Here is a 17,888-nt window from a genome sequence, read left to right as displayed (position 1 = left end):
ATTTATATTTACGGCACTCACTGATTCACTGCTTGTGTGAATTTTGAATGCATTTGTGCTATACGGTACAACACTCCTAGTGCCGCTTTATGTATATGCATTGAGAAAGCAAATGTGTTAATCTTCTTTCTTGATAAAATATCATATCAGCTATTCTCATTCCTTTAAATTTAGAGAAGTAAATTGATATATATATATATATATATATAAAAATCTTACTTTTGTGTCATGGGTTATTCTTCTGTTACTTTATTTCAGAGCTTGAGTTAAGTCTTGAAATGCACATTTAGTAATACAGTACAATTAATTGAGACAGGTATTACAGTTATTGTAAATGAGTTAGTTCCTCAAATTTCCTTTCACAGATTTGATTGCCTCACACCATAATTCACAATTGATTATCTTATTATTGGTTAGCCATTCTCCCCCAATCCACCCCGCTCCCTTAAAATCATGGAATGGCATTCAACATAAAAAAAATGGAAAATTATATATTTCATTCTCCATTTCTGGGGATTTAGAATTGGCTTTTGTTTTGATGTTGCATACCTCATAAAATATTCCTCAAAAAAATGGATTTTTGCAGAATTTTAAATGCAGTTAACTTTTTGTAAATTTATATAATGGAGAAAAATGATTTTAAGCAAAAAAAATCAGCTGAATATCAGAGAAAATTATTTCATTAGTCTTTAAATTTTGGTAAATCTAACAGAATGTTTTTGAGTTAAATGAATTTTTTTTTTAAATGTCTTTTTTGGAAACAAATTTAGCACACGATTACCAGCAATTAATTTAGAAATTTAACGAGTACCATCAAAACTGTTTATTGATTTCAGGTGTAAAGCTGGAATGTTGTGTATGTCACATCATTAATGAATATTGTATATCACATTCATTGATGGAAATATTCTCTCTGCTTAATAAAGCAAGCTTAATACTATCTCAGTTTTTTAAAAATAGTTTTGAAGTTTTGATTTGAAGCTTCAAAACTTCCATCAACAGAGTGACAGTTTTTAAAACACTAATTTCAGACATTATCAAACATCTTGATGTATATTGATTTCAATCATGAACCTTGTGTCTTCAAATATTTCTCTGCCTGGTTCTGTATTTAATGGATAATTCATAATGTTCTCAAAATATGTTCAGTTGCTTTAAAGTAAAATGTCAGATATATGTATAAATCATTCCTTTTGTAAGTATACCTTCTCTTTGAAGCTGGGTTAAAATATTTTTAATCCTTGAAGGAATAAACATATCTTCTTCTGGCTTTCAAGCTTTAATTAAATTAGTAATTAAAGCTTGAAAGTTAGCAATGGTAATTTTAAATGTTAGCCATACGTTAGTATTGGTCTGGTAACAGAACTGCATACTTTTCTCCCTCTGATAAAAATTAAAATTAACTACAACAAGGAGAGAATATAAATCACAAATACTGGAAAGAACTGACAATAAAGATAACTGCCTTACATCAATGTAACTTGTTATATCCTATGCCTGCAACTTAGTATTTGTAAGCTTAGTAGTTGCACTCGCCACCCTTTCACACTGTGGAGACTGGCATTTGAATTCTTAAGATGAGAGGAATTTTTATGGTTCCCCCCCCCATGCCATCTACGTTATCTCAGGTAAGGGTTGCCTGTGTTCTCTGGTCAGTATGTTTGTTTGCTAAATGAAAAACAGACAGACTGACCAGAGAATATATGCAATATACTGATGCCTTGACTTAAATATTAAATGAACAAATATATCTTTATGCTGTTCTCCAAAAAATGTCTTATGTTTGTTTTTTTTGATGATTTCTTAATGTTCCCCCCTTTTAACCCACATAGAATTTATATTTGTATTATCATTTTGAAAATTAAATAATTTTTTCTTGTAGTTTATGATTTTCAATTACTTTTAATGATTATTAAAGTTGCCAAGGATACTGACACTATTGGGAAAGTTAAACTGGAGAAATTTAACTTTAAAGGAAAGTTAAAAAGTTACAAGAGATTTGTAGAATTTAAGAATGAAAGATGAATCTGAAACTCAAAAGAAATTATAGATGTTGAAGAGGTGAAAGTAAAAATGGATACAAGTTGCAGCTAAAGATTTTGGAAAGGTATGAAAAAGCCCAATTGTCTTACAAAGATTTTGATCTGAATGAGATAAAACAAAGTGGGAGATTCCAAATTGAAAAATTTCTGACAAGGAATATCAGAGCTGGCATATTATACAAATATCACCTTTAAAAACAAGAATTATATAGAGTAATTAGAACAAATAAGTAAGTGGTCAAGGAAAGGGGGAGTTGACATTTCACTAGAAGATTGAAGTTTGGTTTAGAGGATTGTCGATAGAAATAAAATTAGAATTGAAATTTTTATACTGTATTTGGAAAATGAATAAGTAAGTTTTTAGTTTTTGGGGGTATATTTATTTTTACACATTGGTTCCATTAGTTTGTCTATTTGTGATTCATTGAAGTATTTGAGGTAAAAGTTTGGTTGGGACGGGGAGAGAACGGCATGAATGGAATGACATATCAAGGAAAAAACTTCATGCAGTACTTTCATCACATCTCGCATCCAACTTGTTGACATAGTGAGGCTGGCATGCTCCTCGATATATACCCTACTCATCACAGATGGCAGAGAAGAGGCAGAAAGACTCATTAGCTAATCCAGTAGCCTCCCAAAACATTTAACATTAGGTTGGACTTGCCCACAATACCATTTTCAAGCTGTACCTTTTAAAAAAAATAAGGAATGTTAGTCCTCTTTGTAGTGTCTCTTATAACCTCACAAAACATGATCATATTGCATCATCTCTTGCTTTGAATCACTCTGAAATGTGCAGTTCCCTTTTTAAACCTTTTCCCTTTTTGGTTTCTCTCCCAGCTACAGTTATAGGATCTATATATTTTCCCAAAGATAATGCTTGTACAAACCCGAGAAAAGTTCAAGCAGGTTTCCAAAGTAGACTTGAATATTTACTCCATCATCCTTGGAGACTTACAAGTGGTGGCCTGATTAGGCATTGTATCATTTTAGAAAATATCAGCAATCAGTTTGATCAAGAAGCACATTACAAGATAAATCATTTGATGCTTATCCCATCACAAATCAAATAAGATCACTAATCAATCGAATTTTGTTGGATTCCAGGGAATGAATGCACAGGCTAAGCTGCCAAACACTCGTCCATTACTGAACCATCCCAAGTACAGGCCTGTCATTCAATTTTAGTACTATCAGCAATGGAAACATAAGATCAGACCAAATTAACAAGCTCCAGGAAATCAAACATGATTGTAGTTGAAATCAGGTTTCTGACCGATTAAGAAAGATGAAGCTGTGCTTGCCAAAGCACAAATTGGTCACATCCATCTGGCACACCTCTACCTTCTCACTGGGAATAATTCTCCTCAATGTATGAAGTGCAACTTCTTCAAAACATATACTAATAGATTATGTTCATTGTACAAATGCTAGATTTTCAATCTTTAAATCCCTCGCAAAGCTACAAGAACCCTTGTCACTTCAGCATGACATAGGGGATGAAGCAAATATGACAATTTTTTTTAGTGATCTAAAAATAATTAAGTTAGATGACCTTTTCTAACACATATTGCTAACTGTGTACCATGTATTTAATTGAAAGACACAGTTTAGCCATAGCAACTCTTATGCCTTTAAACTTCCACAAGAACAACTATAACAACAATTCCTCTTAGGTTGTTGTCAGTGAAAGAATTAATATGTGATATATCATTAGTATTAAAGGTAAGCACATTAAAATTTTTAATGTGTATTATATTAAACAAAGGAGATTTGTATTTTTTCTCATTCCTTCTTGCAGTATTTTAACAATAGTCAGTTTAATGTGATATTCAATAAATACCTAAAACTAAGCATATCTCCAAACTTATGGTACTTGACACCTTTGCTAGTGTGCAAAGTGGGGAAAAAAAAAAAAAAAAAAAATGCATCTGTCATTTTCAGTAATTTTTTTTTTTTTTTTTTTTTTCTTCAGTCTTTTTAGAATTGTATACTTAGGAAAAAACACTATCTTCATCATCATTATTATAATCAGAGATAGTTACAGAAATTGTTAAATAACAAAAATGGGAATGTATGTAATTATTTTAAGATGTTTTAACAGTTGTTTAGATTAAACAATTGCAAGGAGCAATCAGAAAGTAAGTTTATAAGACACATAATTTGAGGTTATTTTTTACAAATAAATAAAATCATGCAGGGTATTATACTCCCATCTCACTACTTTTTGACATAGCCTCCACAAAGATTGAGACACTTACTATGAGATGAGTTTTTCTATTCTCTGTTGATAGTAGTTGTTGTTGTTTGGTTTTTAGGAGCATTAGCAACTAAGGCCATATTGCTCCAAGGATATGTGGTGGGCATTCCCTGACCTTTCTGCATCCTCCATATTTGGTGGTCACGGGCACCTGGTCTAATCAAGAAGCATGTGGTACGCACTGCTGCTCCTGCCCACCTGGCTACAGAGGCGCCCTGTTGATAGACGTCTGTATCTTTATTGCATAGCAACTACCTCATTGCTGTTTCCACATCATCACTTTGGAATATGTGGCTTTAAACACGTTTATTCAGCACCATAAAAAGACGTTCTGGTAACAGAACATCTTTTTTTCAGAACTGTACTTTGGTTGCAACAATACATCCTACTTAAAACAATGTAAAAGTTAGTTTGTGTTAGGTGGCCAATTGCCACGGTAGTATGTTTCTGTGCATTGTTATGCAATAGTTAAAGTGACCAGATAATTAGTATTCCGGTGCGGACATATGGGGGATTTATAACCCCCCCCTAGAAACAATATACACGTCTTAAAATTTATTTTTTTATTTATAAAAAAATATTCACATACAAAATATAAATTAAATACATTTACTTCTTTGAACTAAACTTATAAAATAAAATATCACACTTCTTAAAAAAACAAATATAGCTTATATTAAAGTGACCAGATCTTTAGTATTCCAGTGCGGGACATCTGGGGGGAGATTTTACAACCCTCTAGAAACAATATACACATTTTTTAAATTTATTTTTTTATTTATAAAAAATACACACAAAATATAAATTAAATATTTTGTATGCGAATATTTTTTTCTTCTCTATAAGTTTACTTCTTTGAACTAAATTTATAAAATAAAATATCACACTTCTTAAAAAAAAACAAACAAATATACAGGGTGTCTCAAAAATATTGGTACAAACATTTAGGGGAGGTAGGTAACATCTAAAGGAATATGAATCCATAGGAACCCATAACCGGAAACGTCACGGGAAAGTAGTAGCAGAGGCACAAGAAGCAGAAATGACACAAGACAGTAATAGTGGTAAATATTTATTTCACATAATATTAACAATGGAGTACGAGATGGATGCATTTCATGATGTTACAATAGATGCTCGAAGGTTCCACCATGAAACGCAATGCATGCGTGACACCGACGCAGCTTGGATTGTCAGACACGGTCGAATACACCTGGAGTTTCTTTGACAGTAGCAGCAGCGCAGAAGAGTCTTGCCATGAGATCCATTTCTGTCTCCACAGGCGACTCATACACGATAGATTTGAGGGCCCCCCCCACAGAAAGAAATCAAGGCTCGATAAATCAGGTGAGCGTGGGGGCCAGGCAATGGGTCCACCACGGCCAATCCATCGACGCCCAAAACACCTGTTCAAATGGTCACGAACACACTTTCCATAATGGGCAGGTGCCCCGTCATGTTGAAACCAAATGTTGCGTCTCACATTTGCTGGAACATCGTCAAGTAACCCTGGTAGAACTTGTTCAAGAAAGATCCGATATTTAGCGGAGTTCATGCGGGATGGTAACAGGTATGGGCCAACTAAGCAGTCACCGACCATACCTGCCCACACATTTATTGCGAAACGATGTTGCGCCACATGAGGGGGGCACACCGTGTGGGTTGTGTACAATGCTCATGTGTGCTTATTTAATCAGCACACGTGAGCATTGTGCTGATTAAATAAGCCTTCCCGAGTGAAATAAGCCTCCCCAAGTGAAATAAGCCTCATCTGTGAACAAAACATAGGCTGGAAAATTCAAGTCTTGAACACTTTCTTGGAGAAACCACTGCGCAAAAGCCACACATACAGGATGATCTTGGGGGAGCAGTAACTGAACCCTTTGGAGATGAAAGGGATGTAAGGAATCGTCGTGCCAGACACACTGTACACTGCAATGAGACACTCCTGAGGCAACGGCACGTGTGTTGGTAGTAGGATTATTCTGGACGGCATTCAACACACTTTCTTCCATGGTGGGAATTCGTGTCGAACATGGTCTGCCCGCACTGCTCCTGTTACCTCTAAATGACCCATAATCGCACAAATTTTGATGCACATGCGCAAACCAATGGTGGTCCGATACATGTCTGTCTGGGAAACGTTCTCCATAAATTCGTTGAGCGGCTTGTCCATTGCCCTCTGTTAATCCATACACTAGGTGCATGTCTGCTAGCTCACAGTTCGTATATCGATGCATGCTCTTTGTGCGGTGACTACCGTGCCGTCTACGGACTTACGGTGACGTTTCCGGTTATGGGTTCCTATGCGATTCACATTCCTTTAGATGTTACCTACCTCCCCTAAATGTTTGTACCAATATTTTTGAGACACTCTGTATATATATTTGTTTGTTTTGACATTATATGACAATTATATATATATAATTTTTTATTTTTTTTTCCCATAAAAAGGCTGAAATTCAGTATAGGTACCCCTCATGTTGGACAGACAACTTGTGTGATCGAGACCTGCTAATTTTCGTAAAATTGGACAAATGCTAACTTGTGATTTTCTCTTGTAATAGAATCTGTCTTCATTTAATTTAAAACGATGTTTGACCAAATAAAAATAGGATAATAAATATAATGTATAGGATATTAAGAAATATTAAAATTTTGAAATATTATATTTTAAGTCAGGAAGGTACCCCTCGTGTTATGCTACATGATGAACAGAAGATTCCATGAAGAACATGAACTGAGAAAAATAGTTGTTATTAGAAGGAGAAAAAAAAAAACAAAAAACGCTTATTAGAGGGATCGTATTTTTAATTCACTTTCATTTTTGTTTAGTGAAAAAAAGGTTAGGTTTTTTGCTGTGAAATAATACTAATAATAAAAAAATACATACTTCTTTTAATAATAAAACAGGAGAAATTAAATAATATAATTATATATATTTTTCCACTGAGTGAATTTTTCTTAATAAATCTTCATTATTTGCTATTTCTTCATAAAATTCTTCACAAGAATTAGCAAAATTGCACTTAACTTGTAGTATTGCTTTCAGCGTTTCTGCGGTCTGTTTTTTTTGTTGACATCAGTAACATATTTACTACTGAAAAAAATCTTTCTGTTGTACCGTTGGTTCCTGGCAAACATAATACAAATGATTTGCATTATGTTTGCCATTAATATGGAAGCTACATGTCCAGTGCGGGACAGTTTGCAATGCGGGGCAAACAGCTGAAATGCAGGAGTCTGATCATTTTAGCAATAGTAGAATGCGTTTCCAGAGAAGCCAAGGATGTTTTCATTTAATGGTTGTGTTTAAATCTGTCAGTATTGCACAATAAGTCAGTACATTAATGGTCATACCTGTTTGCACGAAGTCTACAAGTGAAGCACCTTAGTGGTCCCAAAATGCCGTAGTCATCACTTTGCCAATGAACTTCCCAAGCTTCAAGTTTTGTTGCACAAGAGAGAACCAGAGTGCTTCTATTCCATACTATTTTTTTTTTGCTCTGGAGAACTGCGGTGTTTCCATTTTATAATGATCCATTTTGTTTCCAGAGTATGGTGGCAGACATCTCATCTCCTGTGATAGTGCTATCGAGAAGTGACACTTTAAAAAATAACAGAGAACAAGCCATTCTTTGTTTCTCTTGGTCCTTTGAGTGCCTTAGGCACTACAATGTGCATAAACATTGTTAAACCCCAGCTTGTTGATGACATGTAACATGTTAATGTTATAATTCACTTGTTGTAATCCTTATGTTGTTGCTAATCCCACTTTTCGAGTGAAATAATATCTGCAGTTCTTCCTGTGAGTGTGCTGCTGCTTTCATAATCATCTGTGCTGAATATGAATTTCCGCACTCAACTTCACTGCACTCTGCAAATTTATAATATCTTTGCCATAAACTTCCACAAGCTGGCAATGAATTTCTGCCTATGGCACATTTCTTTCCCTCAGAAACTGAATTACAGTCCAGTCTTCATTCTTGGGCCACTGCTATAGTGAAGCCACTGTGTCAAACTGACTGTTACATATTGTGCAGTAAATGGCAGATAAATCAACATGCATTATCACCAACTGATTAACGAATCCCTTTGACATAAACACCATTAAGTGTGCATCCTTGGTCATGAAATTATATGCTTAATATAATTGGTAATAAACTACTTTTTGACCACCTCTCATATATATACTTTCCATTTTTTGTGTGAATATCATCCATAAGATATTTTAATTTTTGCTGGTTTCATTCAAAACTTGTGTATATCTTTAGGGTAGTTATGCTGGTAATGCCGTTGGATTTAAACTTGCTACTCTTCCAAAACTAATGGAGACTCGAGCAAATAAGCCACGAATGACTTTGCTACATTTTCTGGTGAAAGCAGCAGAACGTGAAAACAAAGAAATGCTGACCTTTACCTCTGATCTCAATCTTTTACCCCAATGTGCAAGGTAAAAATTTCTTTCATCTATTATATGGACAGCAATTTTTTTTTAACAGCCTTTTTAGACTTTTTAAACACAATTAACTTTTATTTAATTCTAACAAAAGAGTTGCTGGGTGGAAATATTAATTAGTAATTAAATGAACAATATAGTATGAAAAAAGCTAATTCATTAGTTACACAATTTAAGTTGTTATAGTTCAGGTCCTTTACTCCTCTGCTTTTCTTTTCCTTTACTTTGTATCATAAAATTTGATGTATTGGTCAGCCTGTGCAGAATCAAGCTAATCTTGTGATAAGTAAGCATGCTTATTAGCACAAATGCTTGCTAATTACAAGATTTAATTGGCCTGATAAAAAATGTTGATGACACAAGATTTAATTAAGGCAGTCTGCATTAAAAAACCAAGAACAGCAATATCTCATAACTCTAGCTCTGAAATTTCTCTGAAACATATACTTTGGTTGCCAGTTGCTTTGTTGTGTTTGGTTGCCAGTTGTGTTCTCTTGTTGTTTTTTCTCATTAATATTTAGATTGGGGTTGGGGGGAAATTTAACTGAGCTGCTGAAGCAGTGACTATAGGAAAGTTTCCCAAGCATCATATAGTAACTATAGGAAAGTTTTCCAAGCATCAAAAGAGGTGGGGGGGGGGACTTGCTTTAAAAGTTTATATGATGTTGTATGGTTAGAATAGTAATATACATCAGTCACAATTAGTCAATCAGAGATAGTCACAGAAAAATCTGATTATCAACAACCCCACCCCTTCAAAATTTATACAACATAAAGGGGAAAAATGCCATATTGAACAAGAGTTACCTTTTAATATTTCAGTAAAATTTTTGATTCATGAATATATGCATCATTTTATATATTTTATATTAAATGATGCATATGATTATGAGGCTCTTTGAATACCATAACTGAGTTATTTGGGCTCAGCTCAGACTATGGTTGTATATTTCTTTTATTTTGAGAATTTTTTTTTTTTTTTTTTTTTTAAATCTAAAGATAAGCAAATTGAGCATAGAATATACACAATTTATAAACATGATATACTGATACCTCACGGCCCTAGCTTCCCTGGAACTTATTTTGAATATCCAGCAATTGAATTTTTCTCCCCCCTCTCCTTTCAGTCATTATTTTATAAATGAAAACATGTAAGGATTTTCAATAATAAATATTTTTTACAGATTGTAAATCATTTAAATTATGTAAACTGGAAACCCACTTTGTACAAGCAGTAGGGCACAGTGAGATCATCTGACATCACAACTCTTTCTGGCTAGCAATTAACAAATGGTAGAACTTCAGTTATTACAGAAAGGATAAATGGCCTTTCTTTGGAAGGCACTAAGCAACTATAAACGTGATTGGCCATTCTATTAAAATGAAAATTAAAGTTTCATATTTCTGCATTTTGAGGGCTAGAAGCTACAACAGATAACCAATCCTAATTCTTAGTTACATAAATAGTCACAGAGGATTGAATTTGATCACCAAGACGTTCTAAAGTTAGCTGCATTCGCTCTTGCTGATATTGAATAGAATTTATGGCTGCTGCCAATTATAGTGTCAGTTTACCTGAAAAATATCCAAGGTTAGAGCAGAATCAGAATTTTCAGTTTTTGTGGGATATATTTTTGTAGTAATGAGAATTGGCCACTGACCCCAGCATTAAAAGTTTATCCTCAGAAGAAATTAAGAATTTGGATTTTAAACTTTATTCTGTTTTGCTCAGTTTTATCCTTAGCAGATGACTTTGTTTCAGCAATGGAGAGTATCATATTTGGGCTGTATCATTTGTGTCATCCTTAAAATAAAAAACCTGCAGAATAAATTTTTTTGACTCGTGGGATGCTTTAGGTACTTATGGCAATAGAAGATGTTTTTCACCGTGTTAAGCTTGATATTTTTTAGTCTTATTTTAAAAAAATTGTACACTTTATTTTATCACTTAATTTTAATATTTTAAAAACAGTTATGGAGGTACAGAAAAACTTGATCTAGACATGATTCTTTATCTCATGCTGTGTCTATAATTTTTGCCGACATTTTTTGAATAAAAAATTCAGTAACTTTCTCTTTTGTTAATGAATTGTCAGTCTACTTCTTTTGATTCAAAGGAAAATTTATTCATTTCATTTTCAGAACCAACTTTAAAAACAATTCTAATACGTCATAAACATTCAATCCTTTTAATATTGCTGCTATTTTTAATAATAATAATGGCTCTGTTACTTAATAAATAAGAACACATGATATGATACATCCAAAAATAAAAACTAATGGTACCACCTTTTCATTAGAAATAGTAATTGACAATTCGATAATTGTAGATTTCTTAAAATACCAATATAATTGACTCAATATGATAGCATAGCTTAATTTATTATGGTAATCACCTTTTTTTTATAATCTGCAAATTGATGTTTGAATAGGATGGATGATAATTTTAATTTAAATTGAGAGTAAGTAAGTTGGGGTTTTAAAAACAGAAGTTAAAATATGCGCAAGGAAGTAGAAGTGCACGTCTTCGTCCTTGTCAATATTAAAGTTGAAAATAAATGGTTAATACTGGAGGCCAATAGCCATAACGAGTGGCTTTCGTTATCCCCATCTTCAGTTGGCAATGATGGGTTGAGAGTAAACTTCTGTTTTTGAATTTTGACATTTCAAAAATTGGTTCCGCCGCCATTCCAATCTCCAAGTATTAAATACCAAACTACCTTACAACATTGCACCGGCTTGGAATCTCATGCACCTGAGATTTCCACACGTAACCAGGAGCATCACGGGAACTTAGCTTTCTTAAATACATGCGTTTACTCTCAACCCATCATTACCAACTGAAGACGGGGATAACGAAAGCCACTTGTTATGGCTATTGGCCTCCAGTATTAACCATTTATTTTCAACTTTAATATTGACAACCAAGGACAAAGACGTGCACTTCTACTTCCTTGCGCATATTTTAACTTCTGTTTTTAAAACCCCCTCCCAATTTAAATTAAAATTATCATCCATCCTATTCAAACATCAATTTGCAGATTATAAAAAAAAGTGAGTACCATAATAAATTAAGCTATGCTATCGTATTGAGTCAAATAATAATTGATTAATAGAGAAAATACATCGTGACCATCGCTCACTGCAATACCTTCTTTGAAGGTACTGCCACGAGGGATGGTCTTTATTATTGTAAACTTGGAATGAATAAATATGAAAACAGCTCCTTTGTGATTTGCCTGGTGTAGAAGACCATTGTTATTCAAATTAGAGAGAGTTCTACAAATCTTCCAGTCATGTATAGCCAGTTCATATTCTATGTTGAAAGTCCAAAAATTGGGATTGACCTGAAATGTGGAAATTAAGTTTTGTTTTTGTTTTTTTTTTAACTAGACCCAGTATGATACAAAACTTGCTATTTGAATATAATAAGCACTAACAGATTGGTCTCCAAATTCAATTATATTAAGGTTTAAAAAAAAAAAGTTAACTTAATGCTTTTGAAAACTCCATTAAGTATCTATATTTTTATCTATACATTTATTTTTCATAAATCAGTCTTTCAGTTGCAGTGAATAAATATGCTATGGTCTTATGATAGAAAATCTGCTGTAGACAAATCAAGTCCATAGTTTACCAGATTTATTTATTTATTATTATTTTTTAAATTGCATATAAATGCAGCCATACCTGCACTGTACATAAAAACACTTAATTTCCATGAAATGTTGCATTATAATTAATTAATCATCTATCAACTAATGTATTGTTCATGACATCTCTCTTCTCTCTCTACCTGTCTCTCATTGGTTGTTAATAGTTGTTGCCAACAGAGAAAGCAACCTTTAACAGGGGGAGTGGGTTTTTTTACTGACTATGTCAGCTACTCAAGTTGCCATTCTGGCAATTTTTTTGTTTTGAAAATTGAGCTTTCTTGATATTAATTTTCATTTATCTTTATATTGGATAAATATTTGCTGCATTTCTAAAGCAATGGAGAGTACTGTCTGTGGGCTATCGTCTGTGGGCTATATCATCCTTAGCATTATAATACCAAAGGATAGTTATCCAGACTCTGCATTCCAGGTAAATCATATCATGTTTCTTCTCTGAAGTGATCCTCCCCCTCCCACCAATGATTTTTAATGCCATTCAAGTTGTTCTGATAGTGGCGGAAAACTTTCCCGCAGCCACCAAAGCAGTGAGTAGGGAACTTTCAGTGTGGATTTTAGATCCTTTCCCTTTGGACTTTTCCAGGTCCCAAGGGAAGAGATTTAAAAGTCTTTAGTGTTATTCCCAAGAAAGTATAAAAAAAAATCATCTTGTAAAAAATATATGCCATGGATTGTTTTGCTTATTTTTTCTCATTTATTTTTTTAATGGAATATTACTGGAATGATTCTGTAGGTGATTGCTTTGGTAACCTCATAGTGTGAAGTTTCTCATTTGGAAATGAGAAACTTCACACCATGGGATAAAAGAATGAATAAGAATAAAATAATATAGTTAATATTATTAAGTTAATCACACAGAAAAACTATCAAAAATTTTGACATTTCAGTGTTTGGTTATATTTGACCCAGATACCTGAAAAATCCAAAATCTGGCAATCTCCAGGTCCCGAGGCTGCCAGATTTTAGACATTACACCTGTAGTAAGAAGTTGTGGGAAATAGATATGAGAGTAAGAAATAGTCAGAGTATTTTTTTTTTTTTTTTTTTTGTTGCATTATACATTTTGAAAGTATAATTGGAACTCATAGACTAAAACTCATAGACCTTTGCTGGATTAATTCTAAACATAAGCTCTTAGATAAGGGAAAATAATCCCTTCTTTGGTGGTTGCAGTTGTTGGGATTGGCATGTGAAATTCTCTGAACTTGTCAAGCAGTTTTGGCAGCTCACAGAAAAAAGATTGGAAGAACTGATTATTGAAAATGAGGTTTCCAGTTATTTTCAGTAAATGTTTGCTGCTTTCTAAAGCAATGGAGAGTACCATCTGTGGGCTATATCATTTGTGTCATCCTTAGCATTATAATACCAAAGGATAATTATGCAGACTGCATTCCAAGTAAATTTATAATCTTGTCTCTTCTGATTACTTCCCCCCCTCATAAGGTCATGTTACTATATAAAAATAAACAAATCTATGATACAAGATTTAGCTAATAGATTCTCTTAAGAGCAAGCAGGTTAAATTTGTTATATGAAATAACCGTGGTTGACAGTTTGTAAACAATATGTAAAGGTATCATAACTAACTTGGCAGGTCAAACTTATGTATAGTGATATTTGTTCGATAAGTTGGTTGAATCAAATTCATGTTTGCTGACCGTGAGGGAAACAATTTTGCTTAACACAAATAGCAATAGCATTATAATGAAAGTTGTGGGAATACTTGCCTTCCTTGGGTAGAGGTGAAATTTTTTTTATGTCCAAAGATATAGTAATAAGTTAGTATTCTTAACTGGTTGGTAGAATAGATATAATTAAATACACAATATAGTAGTAATTTAAGTGTGATAGCAATACTCAAAAGGTAATCATTACAAACTAATACCTCCCCTCCAAATAAAATTCTCTGATTCTGGATTTTCAGTAATAATCTTTGTTACTGTAATATAAACTTTTTAGCCTAAATCCTATAAAAAGAAGACCATTTTTTAACCATCTACTGGGCATGTTGTTGGTAACCGTGTACCAAAACAATTTAAATTTCAAAATTAAAATATCAGTGACATCAAAGTGAATTTGGTCACAAGAAATTTTGCTGTAGGTTCCCAAAGTAGTATGTTTCCCAATGTGAATTTGGAATTTAGTTCTTTACATTTTTTGTTTTCTTATTCATATTTTGATGGGGGGTGGGGACTTTCCAGTTTAGCATATAGTTATCTTTGGGAAATTTCACTGAGTTGCTGAAGCAGTGACTACAAGAAAGTTTCCCAAGTATTGTGTAAGGCAAAAGAAAAAAAAAAAAAAAAAAAAAAAACCCAAAAAATAAAAACTTGATTTTCTTATTGGTTGACTTTTATTTACGTCATTAATTGTTTTGATATTGAAGACTTTTGACAATAAAAAAATGAAATAATGCTCTTTCTCAAGCCTAATTAAATTTCATTTCACAACAGTTGTATTATTGTGAAACTAAATTTAAAATTAGCATAATCTCATGTCTAGTTATTGAAGTACGAGGGCTTTTCAGGTAGCTCTCAGTAATGCTAGCTATAGCAACAGTGAAAATGTGCCCAAATTAAGTGGTGATAAACAACGTGGATAGAGTGCATCTGAAGTGCTCTGGGTGGTGTTTTTTAATAAATTAATTAAAAATATACGATTTTGATAAAAAATAATAATAATAATTTTTCACAGTAGTGTTCATAATATACTGAAAATAAAGGTGGCATCAAAAGTGAACAATTTTGAATTATTTCTTGCTGATTTTTAAGGTTATAAAATGGGTTACTTTTTCAGATTATGCAAGTGATCCTTGGAAAAAAATTAACATGCCTATTGGAGAGTTAATAGAAAGTCATACTATTGGAAAAATGAGATTAACTAGGGATTGTATTGAATGGGGGGGGAGATAGATATTTCTATCATTCTGCAAGAAAATAAAGCAGGAGATCAAAATGAACAAGAAGAATTTTGCTAAACAACATGTATTTAAGTGTGTTAGATAAATGTTATTCATCTAAGACACTTAATAATAAATCTGTTTTAGTCAGTTACTTTTATTTATTTATTATTATTATTTTTTTCATAATATTGATTTTGACCTGCCTATTATAAAGTTTGTAAATCTTATGTTCCATGCTTTTAAAATGTTAGAAGGCTGTGTAGAGTTCAGCAACCAGTTTTATTGGTCTTAAATGAAAGCTTGAATCGTACTCAAAACAATTCTAAAGTTCCAGAAAGTATAATAGCAACTGAATAATAATAAAATTAAAAAAAAAAAGTCAGCTGGAACATAGGTACCAACTTTAAAACTATTTGTTGCACACAAATGAGTAATTTTGTAGCTAACATAGATAACTCATTTCTTGCTAATGGGTTCAAAACTAGAATATCAAATAAATTCATATTGTTTACCACATTGATCATACAATCCCTAGTTTTGCTTCCACTGAAGGCCAAAGCAGAGTAGGCAGTACCAAGGCAGTTCCACCTAAGTTGCTAATATTGTTTTTAAATTGTATAACATCACTTGAACAGTTATCTGAGACATTGCCAGGACAGCTGTTATGAAGCTACTGGCTTCTCATCAGTAGTGGTTGGTCTCTATTAGTGAATATATACCAAAATGTGAATGTGTTTTCTGTTAAGTGAACAGCAGCTGAGTTGTGTATAACTTCCACTTGTACACATAACTATTCAAAATTTTTTTAAAACTGGGCTGCATTTGCTCTATGCAGTACATTACTATAGGATTGCAGGGAGGTATTTCAATGCAGAAGTTGCATTCAACTTTTGATTATGGCATTTATTCTGGGTTCATAGAAGACTGAAGCTAAATATGTAATGAAGATTATATTTCACTTAAAGACAAAATACTATTATCCACAGTTCTCTCTAAGTTGTTAATATCTTTTTAAACTGTTTAGCCTTACCTGAGTAGATGTCTGCTATTTATTTAAACATCTGAGACACCACCAGGACAGCTGTTTTGAAGTTTTTGGCTTCTCATCAGCTGGAAGGTGGGCAGAAGTATTGGCGAAATTATGCCAAAATATAAACAATGTATTATGTATAAGTGAACAGCCAAGCAATGAATGGAAGTAAAACTTGATTTCAGCTTCTCTATTGAAATATTCCTCTGCAGTTCTACAATATTGCATAGGGGGGAACTCATCCCAGTTCTAGAGATTAAAAGCACACAATGATTTTTTTTTGTTCAAATGGAAGTTTTATTTTCATACTCTGCTTGGCTGTTCACTTAAAACAAAATAAATTATTCTCGCTTTGGGAATATATTTCCTAATAGAGACTGTGTGCTAGCTGATGAGAAGCCATCTGTTCAGGTGATGCTATACAACTTAAAAAAAGATATTAGCAACTTATTACCTTAATAGTATTGTAACACATCCTGCAACAATATTCTCACTGTCTGAAGCAATTTTAAGACTGTACTTGGATACCTGTGTTTGAGTATGGAGATCACACTTAAAATATAATAAAAGTAAACATTGACCCTCTTGAAAGGGTCTAAAGAATAGGAAACACACCTGGTGAGATCAGCAAAAGGTCATCCATATGAAGAGAGACTGAATGGCCAACGGGACTTGATAACTAGGCACCTTAGAGGAGACCTAACTGAGACATAGACTCTTAAGAGGAGAAAATAAAATGAGTGAGGGTTAAATTTCACTGTTGATAAATGATTCCAGAACTGGGACCATGAATTCAAATTACAGAGGAAAAGATTTACACTGGATTGCAAGAAGTTTTCTTTCAGCCAGTAAATCGTTGATTACTTGAATAAGTTGCCTCCATGGTTGGTTGAGGCTGACAGCTTGGGAAGACCAAAAGATCAGTTAGATATTTACCTATGTGATGAGGAAAACACGTAGGTTGTTTATTTTTTCTTTTTCATATATTTATTTTTATTTAGTTATCTATTATTATTTTTTTTTTAATTATTTTTTTTATCCAGTGTAACCAAAGCCCTTTAGCTTCCTTGTACTACACCGATGACCAAAACATTATGACCACCTACCTAATATGATGTTGGTCCTCCATGTGCAGCCAAAATAGCTCATATCTGGCGAGGCAATGATGCTACAAGATTTACAAATGTGTCTTGTGGTATCTGGTACCAATACGTAACCAGCAGATCCTTGGTTGATGTGCCGCAGATCGGAGTTGCTGTTCCAACACAAACCACAGATGCTCAATGGGATTGATGGCTGGGGAATTTAGAGGCCAGGGTAATACCTGGAAATCTTCCTCATGTTCTGTGAACCAGTCTCGAACAATCTGGGTGGTGTGGCATGGTGCATTATCCTGCTGAAAGACAGCACTGCCAGAGGGGAAGAGAAGACAGTTGCATGAAAGGGTGTACTTCCCCAGATAAATACGACCGTCCACATGGTGCAACAGGAAACGTGATTCATCAGACCAGACGACCT

At 33.3% G+C, this 17,888-nt stretch overlaps 1 protein-coding gene across 1 annotated transcript in view; it reads left to right on the top strand.

The window, feature by feature from the left end:
- The window catches only part of LOC150090892 (inverted formin-2-like), a 203,543-nt gene that overhangs the window by 150,916 nt on the left and 34,739 nt on the right, over positions 1–17,888 (top strand). The window contains exon 10 of the mRNA XM_090376423.1: positions 8,580–8,758. Within this exon, the coding sequence (XP_090232549.1) occupies positions 8,580–8,758 (179 nt within the window). The remainder of the gene's footprint in view (positions 1–8,579; positions 8,759–17,888) is intronic.

The sequence above is a fragment of the Mastigoproctus giganteus genome, chromosome 1, assembly GCF_048544385.1.
Source record: "Mastigoproctus giganteus isolate SK-2022 chromosome 1, ASM4854438v1, whole genome shotgun sequence".
Lineage (NCBI taxonomy): Eukaryota > Metazoa > Arthropoda > Arachnida > Uropygi > Thelyphonidae > Mastigoproctus > Mastigoproctus giganteus.
Note: the sequence above shows the minus strand (reverse complement) of the source record. Positions and strands in the feature narration are given on the sequence as shown.